The 21182-nt window shown below is 35.5% G+C and overlaps 2 protein-coding genes across 7 annotated transcripts; one reads left to right on the forward strand and one right to left on the reverse strand.

The window, feature by feature from the left end:
• Positions 1–1896: 1896 nt before the first annotated feature.
• Positions 1897–10642, reverse strand: si:dkey-276j7.2 (protein TAMALIN). 2 transcript variants are annotated; one of them, XM_048200632.1, is made up of 9 exons: positions 10511–10642; positions 9068–9275; positions 6716–6756; positions 6460–6514; positions 6194–6296; positions 6016–6106; positions 5028–5094; positions 4704–4770; positions 1897–2410 (listed from the first exon to the last, which is right to left on the reverse strand). In XM_048200632.1, exons 1-9 carry the CDS (start codon positions 10567–10569, stop codon positions 2346–2348), a joined length of 756 nt encoding a protein of 251 aa, XP_048056589.1. In that variant the 5' UTR covers positions 10570–10642; the 3' UTR covers positions 1897–2345. The 2 variants fall into 2 exon arrangements, with proteins under 2 accessions (XP_048056589.1, XP_048056590.1); XM_048200633.1 differs by lacking the exon at positions 10511–10642 and adding an exon at positions 9665–9722.
• lg8h7orf57 (linkage group 8 C7orf57 homolog) lies at positions 10508–19713 on the forward strand. 5 transcript variants are annotated; one of them, XM_048200634.1, is made up of 8 exons: positions 10508–10647; positions 11126–11199; positions 11593–11769; positions 11994–12087; positions 13891–14017; positions 14851–14933; positions 15049–15152; positions 18853–19713. In XM_048200634.1, the coding sequence occupies exons 2-8, from the start codon at positions 11163–11165 to the stop codon at positions 18903–18905; spliced, it is 675 nt and encodes a 224-aa protein (XP_048056591.1). In that variant the 5' UTR covers positions 10508–10647; positions 11126–11162; the 3' UTR covers positions 18906–19713. The 5 variants fall into 5 exon arrangements, with proteins under 5 accessions (XP_048056591.1, XP_048056593.1, XP_048056594.1 ...); XM_048200636.1 differs by having other exon boundaries at positions 13894–14017; XM_048200637.1 differs by having other exon boundaries at positions 11593–11655.
• Positions 19714–21182: the final 1469 nt, after the last annotated feature.

The following is a 21182-nucleotide window of genomic DNA, read 5'->3' on the forward strand; positions in this document are numbered from 1 at the left end:
GTCTCTTGTGGCGAGCAGTCTGTGCATGGCTGTGTCCGTGTCCCTCCCTTTGCGACTCAGTGGAATCTGGCTGGCATTGGGTGACGCAGCCTCATTCTCATTCCCAGTGGTGGAGCTGATGAGATTCTCATCCCCATTGTTTGAAAAACTGTGTTGTTTCAGTGTTTGGTTTCTAATTCTGGGCGTGATCATGGGATTGTGAGATAGATGGGCTCATTGATAGAGACAGGACATTCAGTTTGAAAAGTAGCACCCTTTTTTTGAGCTTCTTTATTTTGAGATTTCTTGGTTTTCTTCTACTGCAAAGTTGTGTTTAAGGATACACTTTCTGACAGGTGGATATTAGTTTTGCACAGTCTAACATCTCACTGAGATACTAAATAGTCATCCTCCTTGGAAGCTGTTTTTGTCTATTCTGATTTTTCCCAGCTTAATTGAATTGAATGGGAATTTGTATATATATATTTTTAAAAACCGTACTTGCAAATAATATAATTAGAAATAAAAGGCCACTTAAGTGTACATTAAAGTATTTTATGAAGTAAACATAAACATTGCGTGGGGACCACATGGCACCAGGATGCACTATGGGATGCACTATGGGAAGAAGGCAAGCCAGCGGAGGCAGTGTGATGCTTTGGGCAATGTTCTGCTGGGAAACCTTGGGTCCTGCCATCCATGTGGATGTTACTTTGACACATATCACCTATCTAAGCATTGATGCAGACCATGTACACCCTTTCATGGAAACAATATTCCCTGGTAGCTGTGGCCTCTTTCAGCAGGATAATGCATCCTGCCACAAAGCAAAAATAGTTCAGGAATAGTTTGAGGAGCACAACGAGTTTGAGGTGTTAACTTGGCCTCCAAATTCCCCAGATCTCAATCCAATCGAGCATCTGTGGGATGTGCTGAACAAACAGTCTAATCCATGGAGGCTCCACCTCACAACTTACAGGACTTAAAGGATCTGCTGCTAACATCTTGGTGTCAGATACCACAGCACACCTTCAGGGGTCTAGAGGAGTCCATGCCTCAACGGGTCAAAGTGGGACCAACACAATATTAGAAAAGTGTTCATAATGTTATGCCTGATCAGTGTAAGAGCCTGTAAGTGGATTAAAAAATGCTATAAATTTCCACTAACTGTATTTAATATAAATTTAAACTATAATAGGTTTTCATTTAATTGCAGTTAACGTGCTGTGTGCCTAAAACACTACATTCATTTTGCGTTTAAGCATAAAGTGTATTATCTTCCTAATAAGTATTCTTTTTAAAAGTAAGCTAATGTGTACTTTTCCCACAAGTGTTTATACTCTTAATTCTCTTTAGACTATGAAAGTACTCAAATAATATCCTAAATCAGCACAGGTAAGTATTCTAAATAAATTAGTATTCTAAATAAAGACCCATTGATTGGATTCATTCCAATCAACATTCTTTGGATGATCCAATGAATCTGCAAAATCTTACATGTATAGTGTAATTATTATAGTGTATTATAGTGTAATTATTATAGTGTATTATAGTGTAAATATTTCCATCCAATACATACTGTAAAGATATTGCAAGAACTTTTAAAAAGCTAAAAATGATATCAAAAACAGAATGAGGCATCAGACAACCATTAAACTGTCAGTTAAGCCTTATAAAAGTGATGAGAAAGCTAAGGTTTTGTCTTTGGGACAGGATGTATCATCAATGACGTGTCATTTCCTGCCAAGCTTAAGATCTATGTGGTGAATGAGAACTGCATCTGGTAATTTACCACTGACAGAGATGATATCTGGGAAACCTATGATCAGCAGAAGCAAACAGCAGACAAATCAACTTATGCAAACCACATTCATCAAGATTAAGTGTTGGAATTTATACAGTCAAAGCAAAACCAGCTCATGCTACAAAACACCAGTTTATTAAAGAGGCATTCTATAATAAATATAAAAATAAATAAATATATTAAATCACTTTGTATACAACAAATACACAAATCATTTATACAGTGAATTAAATAAATTGGCAATGCTTAATAGTGCAAAATACATAAATACAGTATAGATAATACAAGAATACAAAATAATTAAAATAAATTATTAAACAATTCCATTTCATACATCAATATTTAGCATTTCATGCTTTCAATCCTGTCTTAACAAGGTGTCTTTGACCATATAGCCATACGTCTTGTAACTTTAAAATGATTCAGGAGTAGAGGGTGCCCAGTCTACTTTACTACAGCCCTGCTCTAATGCACCAGCTTGTATTTGTCAAGTGAAGCCCACAATCTTGATTAGCTGTGTTTGATTATATTGTGAGTGGGACAAAACTATTTATCCATACTGTCAGCAAGCCGTAGCAGAGGATTCTGGAAGAAGGGCATATGGCTTCTGGATGTCTTCCATGGCACCTGAAAACAAAGGAAAAGATTGATTTAATCTTCTGGCACTAAAGTGTTTGTTTGAACATAAGAGAAAAATCACTGAAATGAATAACAATGGTTTAACCGAAAATATTTCATTTAGTATATTTTCTAATGTATTATTACAAATTAACATTATGCTATTCTATGTAGTAATATTTTTTTAATTTATGTAATTCCTGTAAGTTCTGACCTGATTCTTAACAAAATTACAGTTAGTCTTGGGGTATGTTTAAAAAAAAGAACTTTCACTGTTGTTCGTTTCACTCAAACCATCCTTGTTCACATTACTCAAAAACTCATGTAACTAAATGAACTTAATTTAACTGAGTTTGTTGCTACTGAAAATGAGTATTGTCAGCTTTATTTAAGTGTTTGTTCAGTCAATTAGTTATTTTTTAAGTCCACTTTGTAGAGCAAATAGTTAATATATATACAGTCAAATCAAAAATTATTCAGACATTTTTGATATATTTTTACTAGTGGGTGCAGGACACTATAGTTTATTTATGTAAGTGAGGATAGCAAAATAAAGTAAACTGTGACATATTATACCCACAAATTCTTCATACAGTGAAGAACTACCAGTAAAATTGAAAACAAATTTGGAACCAAAAATTATTCAGACCCTTTGACCTGACCATGTTTTGCTTAAGTGTTATCTGACATAAATAAGATTAATTATTTTCTGACACAGTTTAACTCTGAGATCTTGTCAAATTTTATTACCATTTTTTAAAACTATAGTGAATAAATTGTATTAATGAATGAAATAAATTTTGGTTTTGACTAATATATATAATATATAATATATATATATTAAAATTATAAATGTGTTCACCTTACGTATTAAGTAAATTGTACATATAAATATTATGTAACTGACAAATTCAAATGATTTGTATTTACTGAAAGAAATTTTGTCAGCTTTACTTGAATTTATTTTGTTCATACAACTAAATTGTTATTTGTATAAATTACTCAATATAGTTGCATGGAACCACTTGACACTGCTTTTTTAAGTAAATCCAACAATTCATTTTTGAGTGCTAAAACCAGAAAGGTTTTTACTTCATGTTTTTTGCGTACAGACGGCACCGTTGTCAAAATGATCCCTGTTCACACGGATCCGCAAAATGACTACAAACGCTGTATTCTGCTGCCAGGCCAGTAGATGGCAATGTCTCTTTATAAATAAACACTACGCACCTATAGATTCAACGCGTGATACACATGCGCATGACATCGCTGTTTTTACAAATTTGCAATTTTGTAGTTTACACTGAGATGATAACGGTATCATTTCATGTACTTTGAAAAGTTTGCATTTTCAGGTCCACAAAACGCCATTGTCGTGTATATATGAACGGCCAAAAACGCATAAAAAGTTTTCCGGTTTTAAACGGCCCCTTAGTTTTCTTTGTCACCTTTTGCCTTAGTTCTAGTAACTCATCTATTGTCATGTTTTCTAGTTAGTTCCACACTTGTTCCCTGTTCCGTTGATTATCTTCCCTCTGTGTATTCAAGCTCTCGCTCTCCTCTGTTCATGGTATCGTGTTAATGTTACGTGGACTGTGTTTGTGAGATCTCTCTCTGTGTTTAATAAAGTGTTGTTTTATTGTTCATTCTGTGTCATGCATTGTCTTTTGGATTATGCTACAGCCAACCCATTGACAGAAGGCTTGTTTCTGTCATGGAGTAAAAAAATAATAAAGGTAATTGCGACTTTTTATTTTAGAATTCTGATTTTTTTTTTTTCTGGAAATTTTGAGTTGCAAGAGAATATCTCAAAATTCGAACTGTATAACGCGCAACTGCGAGCATATATGTCATAATTCTGAGGAAAAAAAGTCAGAATTCTGAGATAAAAACATGTAATTCTGACTTTTTTTCCCAGAATTGAGAGACATAAATTGCAATTCTGAGAAAAAAGTTAGAAATTGTGAAATATAAACTCGCAATTGCCTTTGTTTATTTTTTTTACGCGGCAGAAACAAGCTTTCATATACTGTATGTAATTGATACCACATGATGAACTGACATGAACTGTTTTTTTCACAGTGTAGACTGAAAGTTTCACTTCAGAACAGTGATAAGAATTGTCAGCAAGGTATCTTCCGGTAAAAGTAGAATTTCTTTAAGCACACACTCCCCACATAACGCCCACACACATCTTGAGGTCAGACCGTGGCTTTATGAGGAAATGATGCGTTTCTTTTGTGGGTAGTGTAAGCCCACATCTCTCTGCCTCGGTCTCACACACAAACACATATTTACACACCTCCTGTTAGACGCACTTCCTCTGAGATGAGTGTCTGAAGCTCTTCGCATTTCTCTGTAAACTGTCTCTGTTGTGTGGTGTAAATGTGAGGGGGAAACACAGATAAAGAAAAAAACTGTTAAGCGAAAGGAAACCTACTTTGTTCACGATTCAAAACAGTTCCCCAATACAACATAATTACGGTAAATAACTATTGATACACAAGTTACACAAAACAGCATTAGGACAAGAATGATTATGAAGTGTTATAAAAATGCATAATAAGGACACAAAAAAAATTGACTCATGTTATTAAAAAAATTTCAATATTTTTTTGAAAATCACCTGCAGGAGATGAAGCTTGTTAAGCAATTGTCTCTGCTTTTCTGTAGCACCTCTGATCATGTCTATCCTACAGTCCACAAAAGAGAAGACAAAAAGATTACATTCAGATCAAAAGGCATTTACAACAAAAACTAGGGTTTCTAGGTTTTAAATGGGATTTTTTTTTCATGGAATATTGCAATATTTATTATAAATGATATATCATCATTTTGTTTAATTCATGTGTCCTCATAATCTTTAATCAAAATAACTTCCCCCCCCTCTTGCACTGACATCTCTTCTCTGATGAAGTGTTTACTGGCATGAGGGCGGGGCAACCTGTCACTCACATGAGATCCACCAATAGCAAACCACAATCAGTTCCCACTGGACAAAACCAACATTTTTTCTTGTTTGCGAAGCTATTTCACTCGGATATACGTCACAATAGGGAAGAAAAGACTACTTCTCTAAGCAATTTCTGTTTCATTCCAACTTTAAGTAATAACAATAAAAGCACAACTATTCATTTAATTACTACTGCCAAATTACACCCACTTGTGGCTGTTTTTGTGACAGAATGAATACAAATATTGTAAGATTGTAAAAACATTGTAATACAATCCTGTTGGCTAAAACTATTTAAATAAAATAAAAACTATAATAGCTAAATTAAAACGTATACAATTCACTTTACATCAAAGGATAATTTAAATACAGTTATTTTAACAATATATTAATTACTGTAGAGGTATGTACATGTACTGATCTGTTGAATCTAAATCAATTTTAAATAGATTTTAAGATTTTTAGATTTTTTAAATAATAGATTTTAACCATAAATTATGGTGTTTCATACTTTTATTTTACTTAAAACATATCTTTTTGTACAGTGCATATGGTATAATTAAGTTAACAGATTCTTTTCAATTAAAAATACAATGCATTTAACTCTTATTTAAGGTTGAACATACTGTATAAAAAATTTACCAATAGTGTATAGTCTTACATTAAGAGGGAGGACTTCTGAACCAGATCCTTGATCTGCTGATGAGTGAATCCAGCAATGTGCACACTGTTGACTGTGATAATAACATCACCTGAGGTGAGAGACAAAGAGATTTTAGCAATGAGTAAGTATGACACTGGTTCTTGACCGAAAGTGAGTAGGTGTCTTGATAACTCACCTGTCATTAACCCACTACTCTCTGCGAGACTGTTCTCCTTCACCCAACACACAAACGAGCCCAAATCCTGCTCAGCACTGATGCTTCTCTCAACACTGCCTGTCTATGGACAAGGAGTAAAGATCCAATCAATTCATCATCCAAAATCCAATTATACCCTGACAGATAATAAGCCATCGGGCCACAGGCATGTAATGCTTGAATGAATGGAGAAAAAAGGATGAGGAGAGAGAGAGGGATAGACGGCGGGCGGGTAATGAGGTTACCTGGATGTCAAACCCAAAAGTTTCATTTTCTTTTCTTCTTAAAACAACAGTTTTCCTGTTAACCAAAAGAGAGACATGAGTAAGAAAGAGACAAACAGTCCAAATCTGAGTTGTGCATGTGGGTTGACTTTGTGTAGGCCTAATTAAAGCGACAGTTCGCCCAAAAAATTATGAGTAAATGTTGACAGAATTTTCATTTTTGAGTGAACTGTCCGTTTAAGATGTAAATCAGTATTATTTATTTATTTATTTTTACCGTATGCACTGCTCCGTTGTCTTGTCTTGGGACTGCACAACCTAAAAAAATAACACACCACAATTGATAATTATTAAAATAAGTAATTCACCCACATGGAAAAATACTATAGTAATTTATAGTAAATACTATAGTGTTTTTGAACCATACTATAGTAAATTGTAGTATACTGTACAGTATTTACAACACTTTGTTAATTAATGCTACAGCATACTGAAGTATTAACTATAGTGAACTGATAAACTGTAATGAATTAATAATACTAATTATACTACAAATACACTAGTTTTTATTACAGTAATTATATAATACACCCTATAGTTGTAGAAAACTTAGTACGGTACTCGGTAGAGTAATTTGTTTATACAGGGAGTGCAGAATTATTAGGCAAGTTGATTTTCTGATCATATTTTTTTCCCAAGCACATTTTACCAATTCCAATCCACATCAATCTTAACAACTACTATTAATATTGTTTTTAATCATTTATAAGTGATATATAATTGTTCATGAAGGCTGGAAATGAAAAATGCCTTATATTCAGGTGTGCAGAATTATTAGGCAAGTTGATTTTCTGATCATATTTTTTTCCCAAGCACATTTTACCAATTCCAATCCACATCAATCTTAACAACTACTATTAATATTGTTTTTAATCATTTATAAGTGATATATAATTGTTCATGAAGGCTGGAAATGAAAAATGCCTTATATTCAGGTGTGCAGAATTATTAGGCAAGTTTTCTTTTACAGGCAAAATGAGCCAAAAAAGAGATTTAACTCAGACTGAAAAGTCAAAAATTATTAAATACTCATGAGAAGGACGCAATACTAATGCAATACTAGAAATTGCAAAGTTAAAGCATGACCAAGGGACAGCAAAATGCTCATTGGGTCAGCGGGGTCAGACAAAAACAGGTGGAAAAGAAAAGACACATGTTAACTGCAAAATAATTAAGAATTAAGGTGAAGAATTAAGTGTGAAACCATCAGGAACCCTTTAGTCTCCAGCGCCACCATTTTCCAGAGCTGCAACCTACCTGGAGTCTCCAGAAGTGCAAGGTGTCAGGATCTCAGAGACTTAGGTTAGCTAAAGAATCCTAAAAAATGACCTGCACTTGATAAGAATCACAAGCTGAAGTGTTATAAAATACATGAAGACTGGGTTTTAATAGGGCTTATAGACAGACAGCTTGAGAATGACTCCTGATGGACCAGCACCACATCCTCTTGTACCACTGTTTGAAGAATTTATCCAGAATCTGGCAGTAAGGTGTTTGAGTTCACTTTTAGTCCATCTCTTATCCTGAAATGTCTGTCTTGCAGAGATGGACTAAAAATGATCTTCCAAAACTTACTGCCAGATTCTGGAAGATAAATTCTTCAAACAGTGGTACAAGAGGATGTGGTGCTGGTCCTTCAGGAGTCACTCTCAAGCTGTCTGTTTATAAGGCCTATAAAAACCCAGTCTTCATGTATTTTATAACACTTCAGCTTGTGATTCTTATCAAGTGCGGGTCATTTTTTAGGATTCTTTAGCTAACCTAAGTCTCTGAGATCCTAACACCTTGCACTTCTGGAGACTCCAGGTAGGTTGCAGCTCTGGAAAATGGTGGCGCTGGAGACTAAAGGGTTCCTGATGGTTTCACACTTAATTCTTCACCTTAATTATTAATTATTTTGCTGTTAACGTGTCTTTTCTTTTCCACCTGTTGTTGTCTGACCCCGCTGACCCAATGAGCATTTTGCTGTCCCTTGGTCATGCTTTAACTTTGCAATTTCTAGTATTGCATTAGTATTGCGTCCTTCTCATGAGTATTTAATAATTTTTGACTTTTCAGTCTGAGTTAAATCTCTTTTTTGGCTCATTTTGCCTGTAAAAGAAAACTTGCCTAATAATTCTGCACACCTGAATATAAGGCATTTTTCATTTCCAGCCTTCATGAACAATTATATATCACTTATAAATGATTAAAAACAATATTAATAGTAGTTATTAAGATTGATGTGGATTGGAATTGGTAAAATGTGTTTGGGAAAAAAATATGATCAGAAAATCAACTTGCCTAATAATTCTGCACTCCCTGTATTACTATAGTTGTTATATTATCACAGCAACTATAGAATTACCACGACAAATTAATTTAAGTACTTTACTATAGTATGGTTCAAAAACACTATAGTATTTACTATAAATTACTATAATATTTTTTTCATGTGGTTAGATAATAGATTAATATATTATTTATTTAGACTACTAAATATTAGTTATCAAATAATATAAGAATCATAATAAAAAATCTCAAAAATAAAATGAGAAATAAATAAAATCAAAAATGAACAGTCACTTACGTTTCTTTTATGGCTTTTCCCATCTTTGTTCTTGGTTGTTTTATAATCACTAGTGTTCTTCTGTGTTTTGTGTCCAGTGTTCAGCAGGTTGTTTGTCGCGCAGCTGCTTTTTCCTAACAGCTTTCTGATGTATTGAACAGAAGCTGTCATCTTCAGAGTGTGTGTTGACATCTCTGCTGCTGAGAGCGTCGCTCCTCCGGCTTTTAATCTGAACGGATGTCACGTGACAACAGTAAAGTCCCTGGGGGCTTCACTACAAACTTTTGAGTTTACTGTAAGTCTGCCAGCGCGCAATTATGGAGAATCGTGTTTAAAATCACCTCTGCGGCTTGTTTCAAAACAAACTAAATGTATACCTACATTAACATGAAAGGTACATTTTTAAATAAATAAATTAAATGATAAAACTGAAACTGGAAACTAAATAATTATTATTTAAAATGGACAGAAAATGTCTTCCATACATTAAAACAGAAATAGATCATTAATAAACATGAAAAACACATTGTAATTCACAAATAAATAACTTAATATAGCTAAATTCAGCATAAAGGGTTAGTTCAACCAAAAATGAAAATAATGTCATTTATTACTCACCCTCATGTCGTTCCACACCAATCTTCGGAACACAAATTAAGATATTTTTAATTAAATCCGATGGCTCTGTGAGGCCTGCATTCACAGCAATGACATTTCCTCTCTCACGGTCCATAAAGGTACTAAAAACATATTTAAATCAGTTCATGCGAGTTCAGTAGTTCTACCTTAATATTATAGAGCGACGAGAATATTTTTTGCGCCAAAAATAAAAATAAAAATAACGACTTTTCAACAACATAGGGATGGGCCGATTTCAAAACACTGTTTCGGAGCTTTACGAATCGAATCAGTGACTCGGAGCGCCAAAGTCACGTGATTTCAGCAGTTTAGCCGTTTGATAGGAGATCCGAGTCACTGATTCGATTCATAAAGCTCCGAAACAGTGTTTTGAAATCACTATATTGTTGAAAAGTCGTTATTTATTTATTTATTTTTTTTTTTTGATGCACAAAAATATTTTCGTTGCTTTATAATATTAAGTTAGAACTACTGAACTCACATGAACTGATTTAAATATGTTTTTAGTACCTTTATGGATCTTGAGAGAGGAAATGTCATTTCTGTGAATGCAGGATGCTAACTGAGCCATCGGATTTAATCAAAAAATATCTTTATTTGTGTTCCGAAGATGAATGAAGGTCTTACTGGTGTTGAACGACACGAGGGTGAGTAATAAATGACATTATTTTCATTTTTGAGTGAACTAACACTTTAATTTATTAATTCATGACCACGGCTTTAAACTGCCTTCAACAAACAAATAATACATTTGATGAAAAACTCAAAAATCAGAGGACATCCCATTACTACATGAGATGTCATTCAAACTCTTGTGTTTCAGACCGTGTGTAGTCCTTCCCGATCCAGTAGGTGGCAGGAAAGGCGCCTCCGTCCCGGTTCATTGCGCAGTTCAGTCTGATGAAGAAGAAGAAGAAGAGAATCTAGGCGTCCCCCTCCTGCGTGCTGCTAGTTAACACGACGTAAGCTTTGTCTTTTCCTCATCTTTTAGTAGCCTCATCTAAATAATAACGATGTAATTTAATATTTAAATATTGCTCTACATTTTATCTTTTATCCGTGATGTCTGTAATTTCTGTTTTTAAAAACTGCGTTGATAATTGGCTTGTCATGTATATATGATGCTTATGGTGGTCCTGATGCTGCTTTTGTTACTAGGCGACCAGGTTAACTCGAGAGCTAACTGATAAACAAGAATAATCCTAAGAGAATTGCCTGAAATAACCACAGTGTTTAAAATCGTAATATAATAGCCGCGTTTGTTCGCTGTAGATGACTACACAATGAAGAAATGATTCGCGCTCAATATGTCGAGATGACGCTGATAGTAATTAGCGGTTTATTTGGATGTTTTAAGAACGCGTTAAAGGGTAAAAGTTCAGCTGACCTTCTATTTAGAATAATTCTCAATACTTAAATGTGCTCTTTCTGCAATTGCAGTGCTATCTACCCACCACTGAACACTAAAACACCAGTCATGGCTGCCGAGCCCAACTATCGTCGGACAAAACCGGGTAATGGGCCTTCTGAGCAACACATTATACTGCTGTTATTTATTTATCTACTTTTTACAGACCACTGTAGCGTGTAGGCTTTCGTTACTGTCTCATAATACGTATAAATATTGTTTAAGATTAAGGCCTGTAGTTGGAGAGGCTGCTCACTGCAGAGCGTGAAGTCCAGCTCCCCCTATCTGGATGTAATTTGGGCATAATAAATGGAGCTAGAAGCTCCAACCACACCCTAACCCTGCCAATAACTCTGTCCCTCCACCCGATAAATCAACAGAGGTGGACTAGGTCAAACTCAATCCAGGACATCCAGACAGAGGGGTGGAGCAGGATGTCATTTAGCTCTGCATTGAGCACCACTTGAATAATTGTGCAAATATTATAATTTCATTGTAGGTGTTAGATCAACTCAACAATCAGCTTCAAATGGAGCTGCTGGACCTACATCACAGATTCCAGGTTTGTCTCAGACTGCTGACATCACTCCTGAAGAAAGAACTAAAGGACGCCGTGTAGGAATTCAGGCCTCTGACTCGGATTATGTTAAACTTGCAAAACAAGGAGGACAGAAGGGTAAATGTGTCACACCTGTATAGAATATCTTTTATCATCAACCTTGCTGTGGTTCATGACAATAGAATCCTATATACTAGTTTTGCTATTTATGAAAGGAACGAAGTGTAGTGGTTATGTGCAGAATGACCTACGGAAAACTTAATAGGCAGGATGTTACCAGTTGATTTGATTTGAAAGATACCAATAGTTAGGGCACTGCTAATCTTTCAATTCTCCTGTAGGTTTGCTGCGGCATGATGATCCTGTGGAAGCAAAACCTAATACCTACAAACCCTCTAACTGGTTCTCTGGCTCACCTGATGATGAGGAGGAGAGGTGAGAATCTGTCGGCCCAATAGACCAGTTTGGAGCAGACGTCACAGTTACGTCACTTGCAGATGCATAGTGGTGGCAAAAAAATAGCGGTACAAATGGAGGAAAATGGGCAAAATCCACAGAATAAGAGAAAAATGTTTTGTCAGAATCGGAAATCTTCATTTTTATAGAATACCGTCATTGAAGACGCCCCTTTAAAGCTAAATGCAGACGTTTATGTTGCAAGTCACAGACTGGACTGATAAAACCTGCAATGATTAATCTACTAATAAAGCATGAATTTGACGTAAACAGTAAGTCTAAATAATATTCATATGCAGTTTAAACCTATAACCCAATTTAAACCTATAACATTTTTATCTCACAATTCTAACTTTTTTCTTGCATTTGTGTTTATATATCCCAGTTCTGACTTTATAACTCACAATTGTGGGTTTATATCACAATTCTAAGGGTCAGAATTGTGGAATATAAACTCACAACTCTGAAGAAAAAAGACAGAATAAAGAGTATATCTCACAATTTTGTTTTTCCTTCTAAGAGTTCCTTCTAATGAAATATAAACTTGGATTTGCTAGAAAAAAAGTCAGAATTGTGAGATATAAACTCGAAATTAGCTATTTTTATTCTTTTATTCCGTGGCTTCATTGCTGTTTGCAAACACAAAATAGGTCTATAAGGTGTTCCAAGGCCTCGGCAATACATAATTATGATTTGAAGAATGATCCCAGATGCATTATAAGCAGGGGTTGACATTAACTTTTCTGCTCACCACCAGCCAATGTGGCTAGTGGTTTTCCAAAGTTACTAGCCGCTCAGCATTTTCACTGGCCACAATTTTGCTGTTGAAAAATAATGTTTTATATGATTAAAGTTGACTTAGACATGCTTAAATTACTTGATTTGGAGTCATTTTACTTGATTTACAAGATTTAAAACCCTTTCAAACTTTCAAATGCAGATTGACCACCCAATCAATTGTTTATCAGCTGGTATGTACAGGTGGGCAATATAAGTATAATTTGAGAAATTTTATAAGCTATTTTTGTTAGGCTATATAAAAAGAACAAAGAAGCAAATTACAAATAGTAAATAAAAAAAAAAAAAAAAAAAACTTTTTTCAGATACATAGGTTTATTTAACGTGTATACATTTATTTAACATCATTTGTCAATTGATTAACGTTAATGACAGGTATATAATTGGGCTGCTGAATGCATGTATGTAATATACTGACACATAATCAGTTTTAAGCCATAACCACAATGGGCATTTTGACATCTCTGTGTGTGTGTGTATTTGACTATTCAGGCGCAAGGAGAATTGATTGCGCTTCTGTTGTGTGTCATTCAGCGCGATTCTGCTTATCCAGCCTTCACTAACAGCAAGTTAATCAATAAAGAATTGTGATTGATTTGTAATTTTGTGATACGACGAGCTCGGCTACCTTTCGTTTGGCTGTAGGCTGAAATTATATTCAACCTGCCAAAGTGGCTAGTGGGAGTGGCTGTCTCACCCGCTACAGCTGAAATCTACCCGCATTTGGCGGGTGTTAATGTCAAGCACTGGTTATAAGAGACCATCACAACTCTGTGGGCTGAAGAAAGTTCTGGTATTTAAGGCTTTCTAAATCTAGCATGGCATGTTCATGCAGTTCAAGAATATTCTGGTCCATATCAATATGGTGACATGGAGGACCTGCATTCTTCTCTCAGAAGTTGTCGAGACATAAAAGGGTAAACCCCAATCCATCCGCTATGGTGGTGTAAACTGGGGTTCAATCTTGTGATCTTATGCTTGCAGCAGAAGTAAAGCAACTACCCCTGATGGAATCAGCAAGAGTGAGTCTAAAGGGGCCTTACAGCAACTGGAGCCCCCATTTGGAACTGATAACTGTTCAGCCTGGGACAGGGATTCTGATAAAGACAAGGTGAATGGATTAGCACAGACCGTGACAGCCATCATGTATTTAAACCTCCCATGCTTCCTCCTGCTGCCATGTTATAAACATTTTTTCAGTTGCCATCTTGCCATCTTTTTATTTTGTTTTTTTGCCGTGCAAAATAAGTTTCTACAAAAACTGAAATCCAATCATTTTTGTTTTCCATTGTTGCGATTATCCTTTTTATTTTCTTGGCTGGTTGACATGATCAGACCTTTCTCTCACAGGAACACAGGACTTTTGCAAATTATCATCTGTGTTTTCGTGGTGACTTTTTCTGCATGCTCATTTGATAACATTGCTTGATATGTGGCTACTCACTTGGGAACTCTAAATACTGTAAATGTTTGAGAATCATTATTTAAAATCATTTGCTTTTAGTAACGGTTGCCTCCTATAAAAACAGGTGCTTTAAAGGATTAAGTTTACTGAACAAAGACGCTCTCCATGGTAAAAACCAGTCGGACATATTTAACTATACAGAACTGGTTCTTTCAGAACGCTGACTCAGATGACTGTTGCTATGGCTGTGTAACATTAGATCTGCGGTTCTGCCCTATCATGTTCATCATATGCACAGGAAACTGAATCATCTTGTTGCATTATTAGTCATTTGTTATTATTGCATGCTTGTATACATATATATGCATGCTTTTCTTTTTATTAATGATTTGGTATATTTGAGTTATCTTTTTTTATAGCTGGATGTGATTATTAATTGTACATTTTAAATTAATCACTTGTTATGAAATTCATTTGCAGTGTTTATATCATTATATCAAATTGTGAATTAATATTAAAAATCTAATGTCCTCACACAGAATGCCAGCCATGCCACATCAGAGATGCAGAAACTCTCCCTGAGCCAAAAAGATATTGACGAGGCCAACAAGTTCAAAAAGACGTATGTGTTTTTAAGCTCCTACATTATGTTCCAGATGCACATTAAAAATAAAATATAAACTCCTGAAATGTTTTCAGTCCAATATAAGTATTTGATAATTGTTTCCACACTGCAGTTCCCATGATAAGAAGAAGGCAGCTCCAGTTAGCATGTCCAAACTTCTAAGCTTTGGCTATGCCCAGGATGAGAATAAATCTCCCAATGATGATGATGCTTCAAGTGAGACTTACAGTTTTTTTTATTATATCATGAGTAGTTTGAGCTTTGCGTTGTGTTAACCACATATACAAATTTGAAATGCTTTAAGGTGCAGTAAGCAGTTTCTGACAAACACTGTTGATATTTGAAATCAACGCCGTAACAAACAAACGAATATGCTATGCAACACAGGCAGCTCTACTAACAGCTGGCACATCACACAGCTCACGCACGTATGGATGAATCAGCTGCGATTCAATAAATACAGCAGCAAGTCTTGGTTCTGTGAAACATAGCACAACCAAAGTTATGTATTGAGCAGAAACAAAGAAACCTCAGCATCAGTTTTCAGGCCTTCCTGCTCTCTAACATCTCTCCAGGGCTAGTCTCAGCCTCAGACGTCACGCTCATGGACTGCTGGCTGAACATCTGATGCATAAAGGCCCGTTCACATCAAGAACAATAACGATATAGTTCTAAAAGTCATTCTAAATATACAAGAATAGCACTGTCCACACCACAGCTATAACAATAACGATATAGAGAAACAATATCGTTGGGATTTTTAGAATGATTTTTTTCCAGCTGTTGAATGATCTAACGGTTAATCGGAATCCATTCTAATTTAAGCGCTCGCACATTTAGAACGGCAGGTGACATTGCGGAGAAGTTCATCATCGAGGTCCAGAAAAATCCACCACTGTTTGACCATTCAAACCCCATTTTCAAGGATAATTTAGAGAAAATGGATATATGAAAAACAATTGGTCATACCCTCGGTCATCATTGTGCCAGGCTAGCAAACAGTGTAACATAAAATTACCTCAGGTATCCAGCGCTAGTTTCGACAACATTGTCTTGCTTTCTTTGAAGTTGCAGTGAAAAAGACTAGGCGTTGGTTTTATTCCACTATATTGACTTCAACAGCTAAATTCACTGTTAGATCAGATCGATTACACTAGATATTCACTCAAAACAGCATGCTGAGGACATCTGCTGGTTAAAGCCGTGAAAATGCAACAAGAACTGCAAAACATGTTGTACACACTCTGAAACCGCAGCGCGTGAACTTAGAATAAACAGACCGTTTTCGTTCGTTGGTGTGGATGCAAATATAGTTATCTTTATAGTTACCATTCTTGTTGTGAATGGGCCTTAAAACCTGCAAAATGGGAAAAATTTGGGAGTTTCGAAGTCGTCATCTGATTGATTGAATTCTCCAGGATTTCCAGGAGACGTGTGTGTGTGTGTGCGCCTGAAAACACAGCATGACGCCAAACCAGTAATGGTCTTATTGTGAGATACGAGGGACCGTGGAATCGCATTACAGCCTTGACATCATTGAATTTCATTCAGAGTTGTGCGACAGTCAATCACTGATTGCAGATACCATAGAAATGAATGAGAAGTGCTGTAAACTGATTCATACCTGTCGCGCAATTGTCCGTGGCTTCTCTTATAAAACAGCATTTTTGTTTTTGGTGGAAAATAGATCAATCCAAAATGAATGTTAAAGTGGAGTGTTCCTTTATTTTTGAAAATAGGCTCATTTTCCAACTCCCTAGAGTTAAGCAGTTTTACCGTTTTCGAATCCATTCAGCCGATCTCCGGGTCTGGCGGTACCACTTTTAGCATAGCTTAGCATAGTTCATTGAATCTGATTAGACCGTTAGCATCTCGCTCAAAAATAACCAAAGAGTTTCAATATTTTTCCTATTTAAAACTCGACTCTTCTGTAGTTACATCGTGTACTAAGACCGACGGAAAATGAAAAGTTGCGCATTTCTAGGCCGATATGACTAGGAACTATACTCTCATTCCGGCGTAATAATCAAAGAACTTTACTGCTGTACCATGGGTGCGGCAGGCGCAATGATATTATGCATCGTCTCTCACAAATGTCTCCATGGTTGCAAAGCACGCTCCCTGTGCAAGCAGGGGGTCACAGACGCTGCGTAATATCATTGCGCCTGCTGCACCCATGGTACGGCAGCAAAGTTCCTTGATCATTACGCCGGAATGAGAGTATAGTTCCTAGCCATATCGGCCTAGAAAATCACAACTTTTCATTTTCCGTCGGTCTTAGTACACTATGTAACTACAGAAGAGTCAAGTTTCAAATAGGAAAAATATCGAAACTCTTTGGTTATTTTTGAGCGAGATGCTAACGGTCTAATCAGATTCAATGAACTATGCTAAGCTATGCTAAAAGTGGTACCGCCAGACCCAGAGATCAGCTGAATGGATTTGAAAACTCAACTGTTTAACTCTAGGGGAGATGGAAATTTTCAAAAATAAAGGAACACTCCACTTTAACATTCATTTTGGATTGATCTATTTTCACACCAAAAAAAAAAATTCTGTTTTATAAGAGAAGCCACGGACAATTGCGCAACATGTTAAAGATTAGCCGATGAGTTGTCGATTCATAAAATAAGCTATTTCCTCACAAAAGCAGGTTATTCAGCGTGGTGAAGCCGCCTCTTCATTGACATGCATTAAAAGAAACAGCTTCTTGTCTCCTTCCCTGCATACTGCAGTGTTAGCAGGCATCGCGCTTTTATTTTTAGCTAAGGGTGGCTTTGGCCAAACCCCCTTGTGGAAGAAGAAAGCCAGTGAAGCCTGTGGAACTTATCAGGATCAACTAAATGCTGGATTTTCAAAAGTACATGAATTTTGCGGTGGCATTGTTGCACAACGATCCTGAATTAATAATCTATTAGATGCACGTCGGCCTGTTATTATACATATATGACTTTACATTTTCACACCCCTAAACATGACGTGGAACAAAATGGAAAAATTACCTCCTTGGTAATATCTCAGCCATCTCTTTTTTTCAGTCTTTCTATAAATGTCCCTCTTGTTTACTCTCTCCTCCACCATCATGTGCACAAACGCCCCCTATTGCTGATTGGCTGCGAGAGTGTTGTGGTGCTCGGTCTGATTGGTCCAATCCACATAGTTTTTTTCTTCTACAGCCAGGACAAACACTATACATGTTTGTATATATATTTCAGCACACACAAAACAGATATTCACAAAATTGTTTGTTTGTGTCTTGATTTTGTTTAGCAGCATTTGTCAAAAATCACTTACTGCACCTTTTAAAGGGTTAGTTCACCCAAAAATAAAATTTTTGTCATTACTCACCCTCATGTCGTTCCACACTCATAAGACCTTCATTTATCTTCGAAACACAAATTAATATATTTTTGATGAAATCCGTGAGGTTTCTGATCCCCAAGAGAAAGCAACGTAATTACCACATTCAAGGTCCAGAAAAGTAGTAAAGATGTCGTTAAAATAGTCCATGTGACTACAATGGTTCAGCCTTAATGTTATGAAGCGACGAGAATATTTTTTTTGCGCAAAAACAAAACAAAAATAACGAGTTTATTCAACAGTTTCTTCTTCGCAAAAAAAAAAAAAGATCATCGCTTCATAACATTAAGGTTGAACCACTGTAGTCACATGGACAATTTTAACGAATGTGTAATTGCTTTCTATGGAGAAAAAGAAAAAAGAAAAACTCTCGGATTTCATCAAAAATATCTTAATTTGTGTTCCGAAGATGAACGAAGGTCTTACGGGTTTCAGAATGACATGAGGGTGAGTCGTTAATGACAGAAATCTAATTTTTTGGGTGAACTAACCCTTTTAACGCATATCAAATTATGTATATAATTGAAAAATTAATTTGTGTCATTTGATATTTTAGGCATTACCTCTGAGCAGACAAGCACCATTGCACCAGAGGATGAATTGGAATAAAAGACGATGCCCCCCAAAACCCTTCTTCATGAATTGTTGTTCTCTTGTATCCAATAGCTCCTCTGCATCAACCATTCACTCTGCTTTACGCAAAAACACTTTTTTTCTTAATTGACTAGTTTGTGTCAGGCTCACATATTTATGGTGCTTGTGATCAGGATAACTGTAACCCTAGAAGGAAGGAAGTCGTTAAATGAAAACTACAGTTTATGTGCACCACAAAATACATCTTAAGATGCATTGAGCATTGATGCCAAGGTAGAGCTGATTTCATGATATTCAGTTTCCACTTACACATTAGTGCTCATGGCACAATAATGTGCCAAAACCTTAGGAACACTAAAGATAACACACATGTAGGCAGATAGGATGTACGTACTGTATGCCACGTTAAACAGCTCTTTCTCAACTCACAGTGTCAGTGAATATGACAAGTGTAAGCTGCAAACTCTTATTATACACTTCAGCAAATCTCTGATTTGAACACTATAACACGGTATCCTTATGGTCCAGTAGTTAACTAGTTGAGTGCATGGTGAGCACACAAGAAGACCACCTTACAATGAATGATTACATGAAGTAAGGAGATGCTCTTGGGAGGGATTTGAGAACCGGAAGAGGGTTTAAGGAGTACGTGATTGTGAATGTCTGTTGTTGTTAGAATTAATGTGATGGTAAATAATAATCTCAGTTGTTTTGGTGTTAAATGCTGTATAATTTATGTTTATTCCTTCTAAAACGATGTTTACACTTGCTGTCAGTTCATGTCTATAAATGATAACTGAATAAATTTGCATGTGCATGAAAAGCTTGCTGTTTGTGGTCATTGTTTCGAAGGTCAGCCTCACAGGATGAATGCACTGTTATCCTTGCAAACATTTTAATACTAAAACTAAAAAGAGGATAAAATGGGTAAAAACATTTTTATTTCTATTTAATATAATTTGACATACACTAATGATTAGTATAGATTAATTAGTGTATGCTAATTAATAAATAAGACATAGGCTACACTACTGTTCAAAAGTCGGGTTGGTAAGATTTCTTTTAATGTTTTGAGAAGTATTATGCTCATTCAAGGCATTATTTGATTTAAAATGCAATTAAAATAGTAATATTGTGAAATATTAATACAATTTAAAATGACATTTCAATTTTAATATATTTTAAGATTCCCTGTGATGCAAAGCTGAATTTTCAGCATCATTACTCCAGTCTTCAGTGTCACATGATCCTTCAGAAATCATTGTAATAAGCTGATTCGGTGCTCAAGAAACATTTCTTATTATTATCAATGTTGAAAAAAATTGTGCAACTTCATATTTTTTGTAAACCACGATAGATTTTTTTCTGGATTCTTTGATAAATAGAAAGTTCAAAAGAACAGTGTTTATTTAAACATTATATTTTGTTTAATATTTTGTAACATTATAAATGTCTTTACTGTCACTGAATAAAAGTATATATATATGTGACCCTGGACCACAAAACCAGTCATAAGTCACATGGGTATATTTGTAGCAATAGCCAGCAATACATTGTATTGGTCAAAATTATCGATTTTTCTTTTATGCCAAAAATCATAATGATATTAAGTAAAGATCATGTTCCACGAAGATATTTTGTACATTTCCTACTGTAAATATATCAAAAAATTATTTTTGTAAGTAATATGCATTGCTAAAGACTTCATCTGAACAACTTTAAAGGCGATTTTCTCAATATTTTGATTTTTTTGCACCCTTAAATTCCAGATTTTCAAATAGTTGTATCTCAGCCAAATATTGTCCTATTCTAACAAACCACACACCAATGGAAAGTTTATTTATTCAGCTTTCAGATTATGTATAAATCAAAAAGTGGTTAAATTAAGGAATGTTAGGTTCAGTTCCAGGTAGCGCTGACCCAGTACTGCATATGACAGGCCTACTCAATCATCACACCACCCTTGACTTGGCCATTTAACTTTCAGGCTGTGCAATTAGTCTATTCTGCATGTCAAATGCTTGTTAAACATCTGCTAAATGCCACATGTGGACATTGTTAGAAGCTGAAAAGGTTGCACTGCCCTTATATGAGCTGAAGAGATCTGCCTTTTTGTACGGAATCACATTTTCTATAAACCCTTCTGTGGATTTTTGCTAATGATTTTGAAATCATATCAGTGCATGATATGCATATTTTGAATGCCTAACACTGGGATCCTTTTGGATGGACTGGATTGGACCTGGAGTGTCCTGAGATACCTGAAAAGTAACTAATAGTCCCACAGGTTCG

This window comes from Megalobrama amblycephala, linkage group LG8, assembly GCF_018812025.1.
Source record: "Megalobrama amblycephala isolate DHTTF-2021 linkage group LG8, ASM1881202v1, whole genome shotgun sequence".
Taxonomy (NCBI): Eukaryota; Metazoa; Chordata; class Actinopteri; order Cypriniformes; family Xenocyprididae; genus Megalobrama; species Megalobrama amblycephala.

Excerpts from the sequence above, each read along its gene's own strand:
- lg8h7orf57 (XM_048200634.1), top strand. The coding sequence starts at position 11,163 with ATGGCTGCCGAGCCCAACTATCGTCGGACAAAACCGG. Across the intron at positions 11,770-11,993 it reads AAAACAAGGAGGACAGAAGG|GTTTGCTGCGGCATGATGAT; the intron begins GTAAATGTGTCA and ends ATTCTCCTGTAG. Across the intron at positions 12,088-13,890 it reads CCTGATGATGAGGAGGAGAG|CAGAAGTAAAGCAACTACCC; the intron begins GTGAGAATCTGT and ends TTATGCTTGCAG.
- si:dkey-276j7.2 (XM_048200632.1), bottom strand. The coding sequence starts at position 10,569 with ATGAACCGGGACGGAGGCGCCTTTCCTGCCACCTACTGGATCGGGAAG. Across the intron at positions 6,107-6,193 it reads GAGTAGTGGGTTAATGACAG|GTGATGTTATTATCACAGTC; the intron begins GTGAGTTATCAA and ends CTCTCACCTCAG. Across the intron at positions 4,771-5,027 it reads ACAAGCTTCATCTCCTGCAG|AGACAGTTTACAGAGAAATG; the intron begins GTGATTTTCAAA and ends ACCACACAACAG.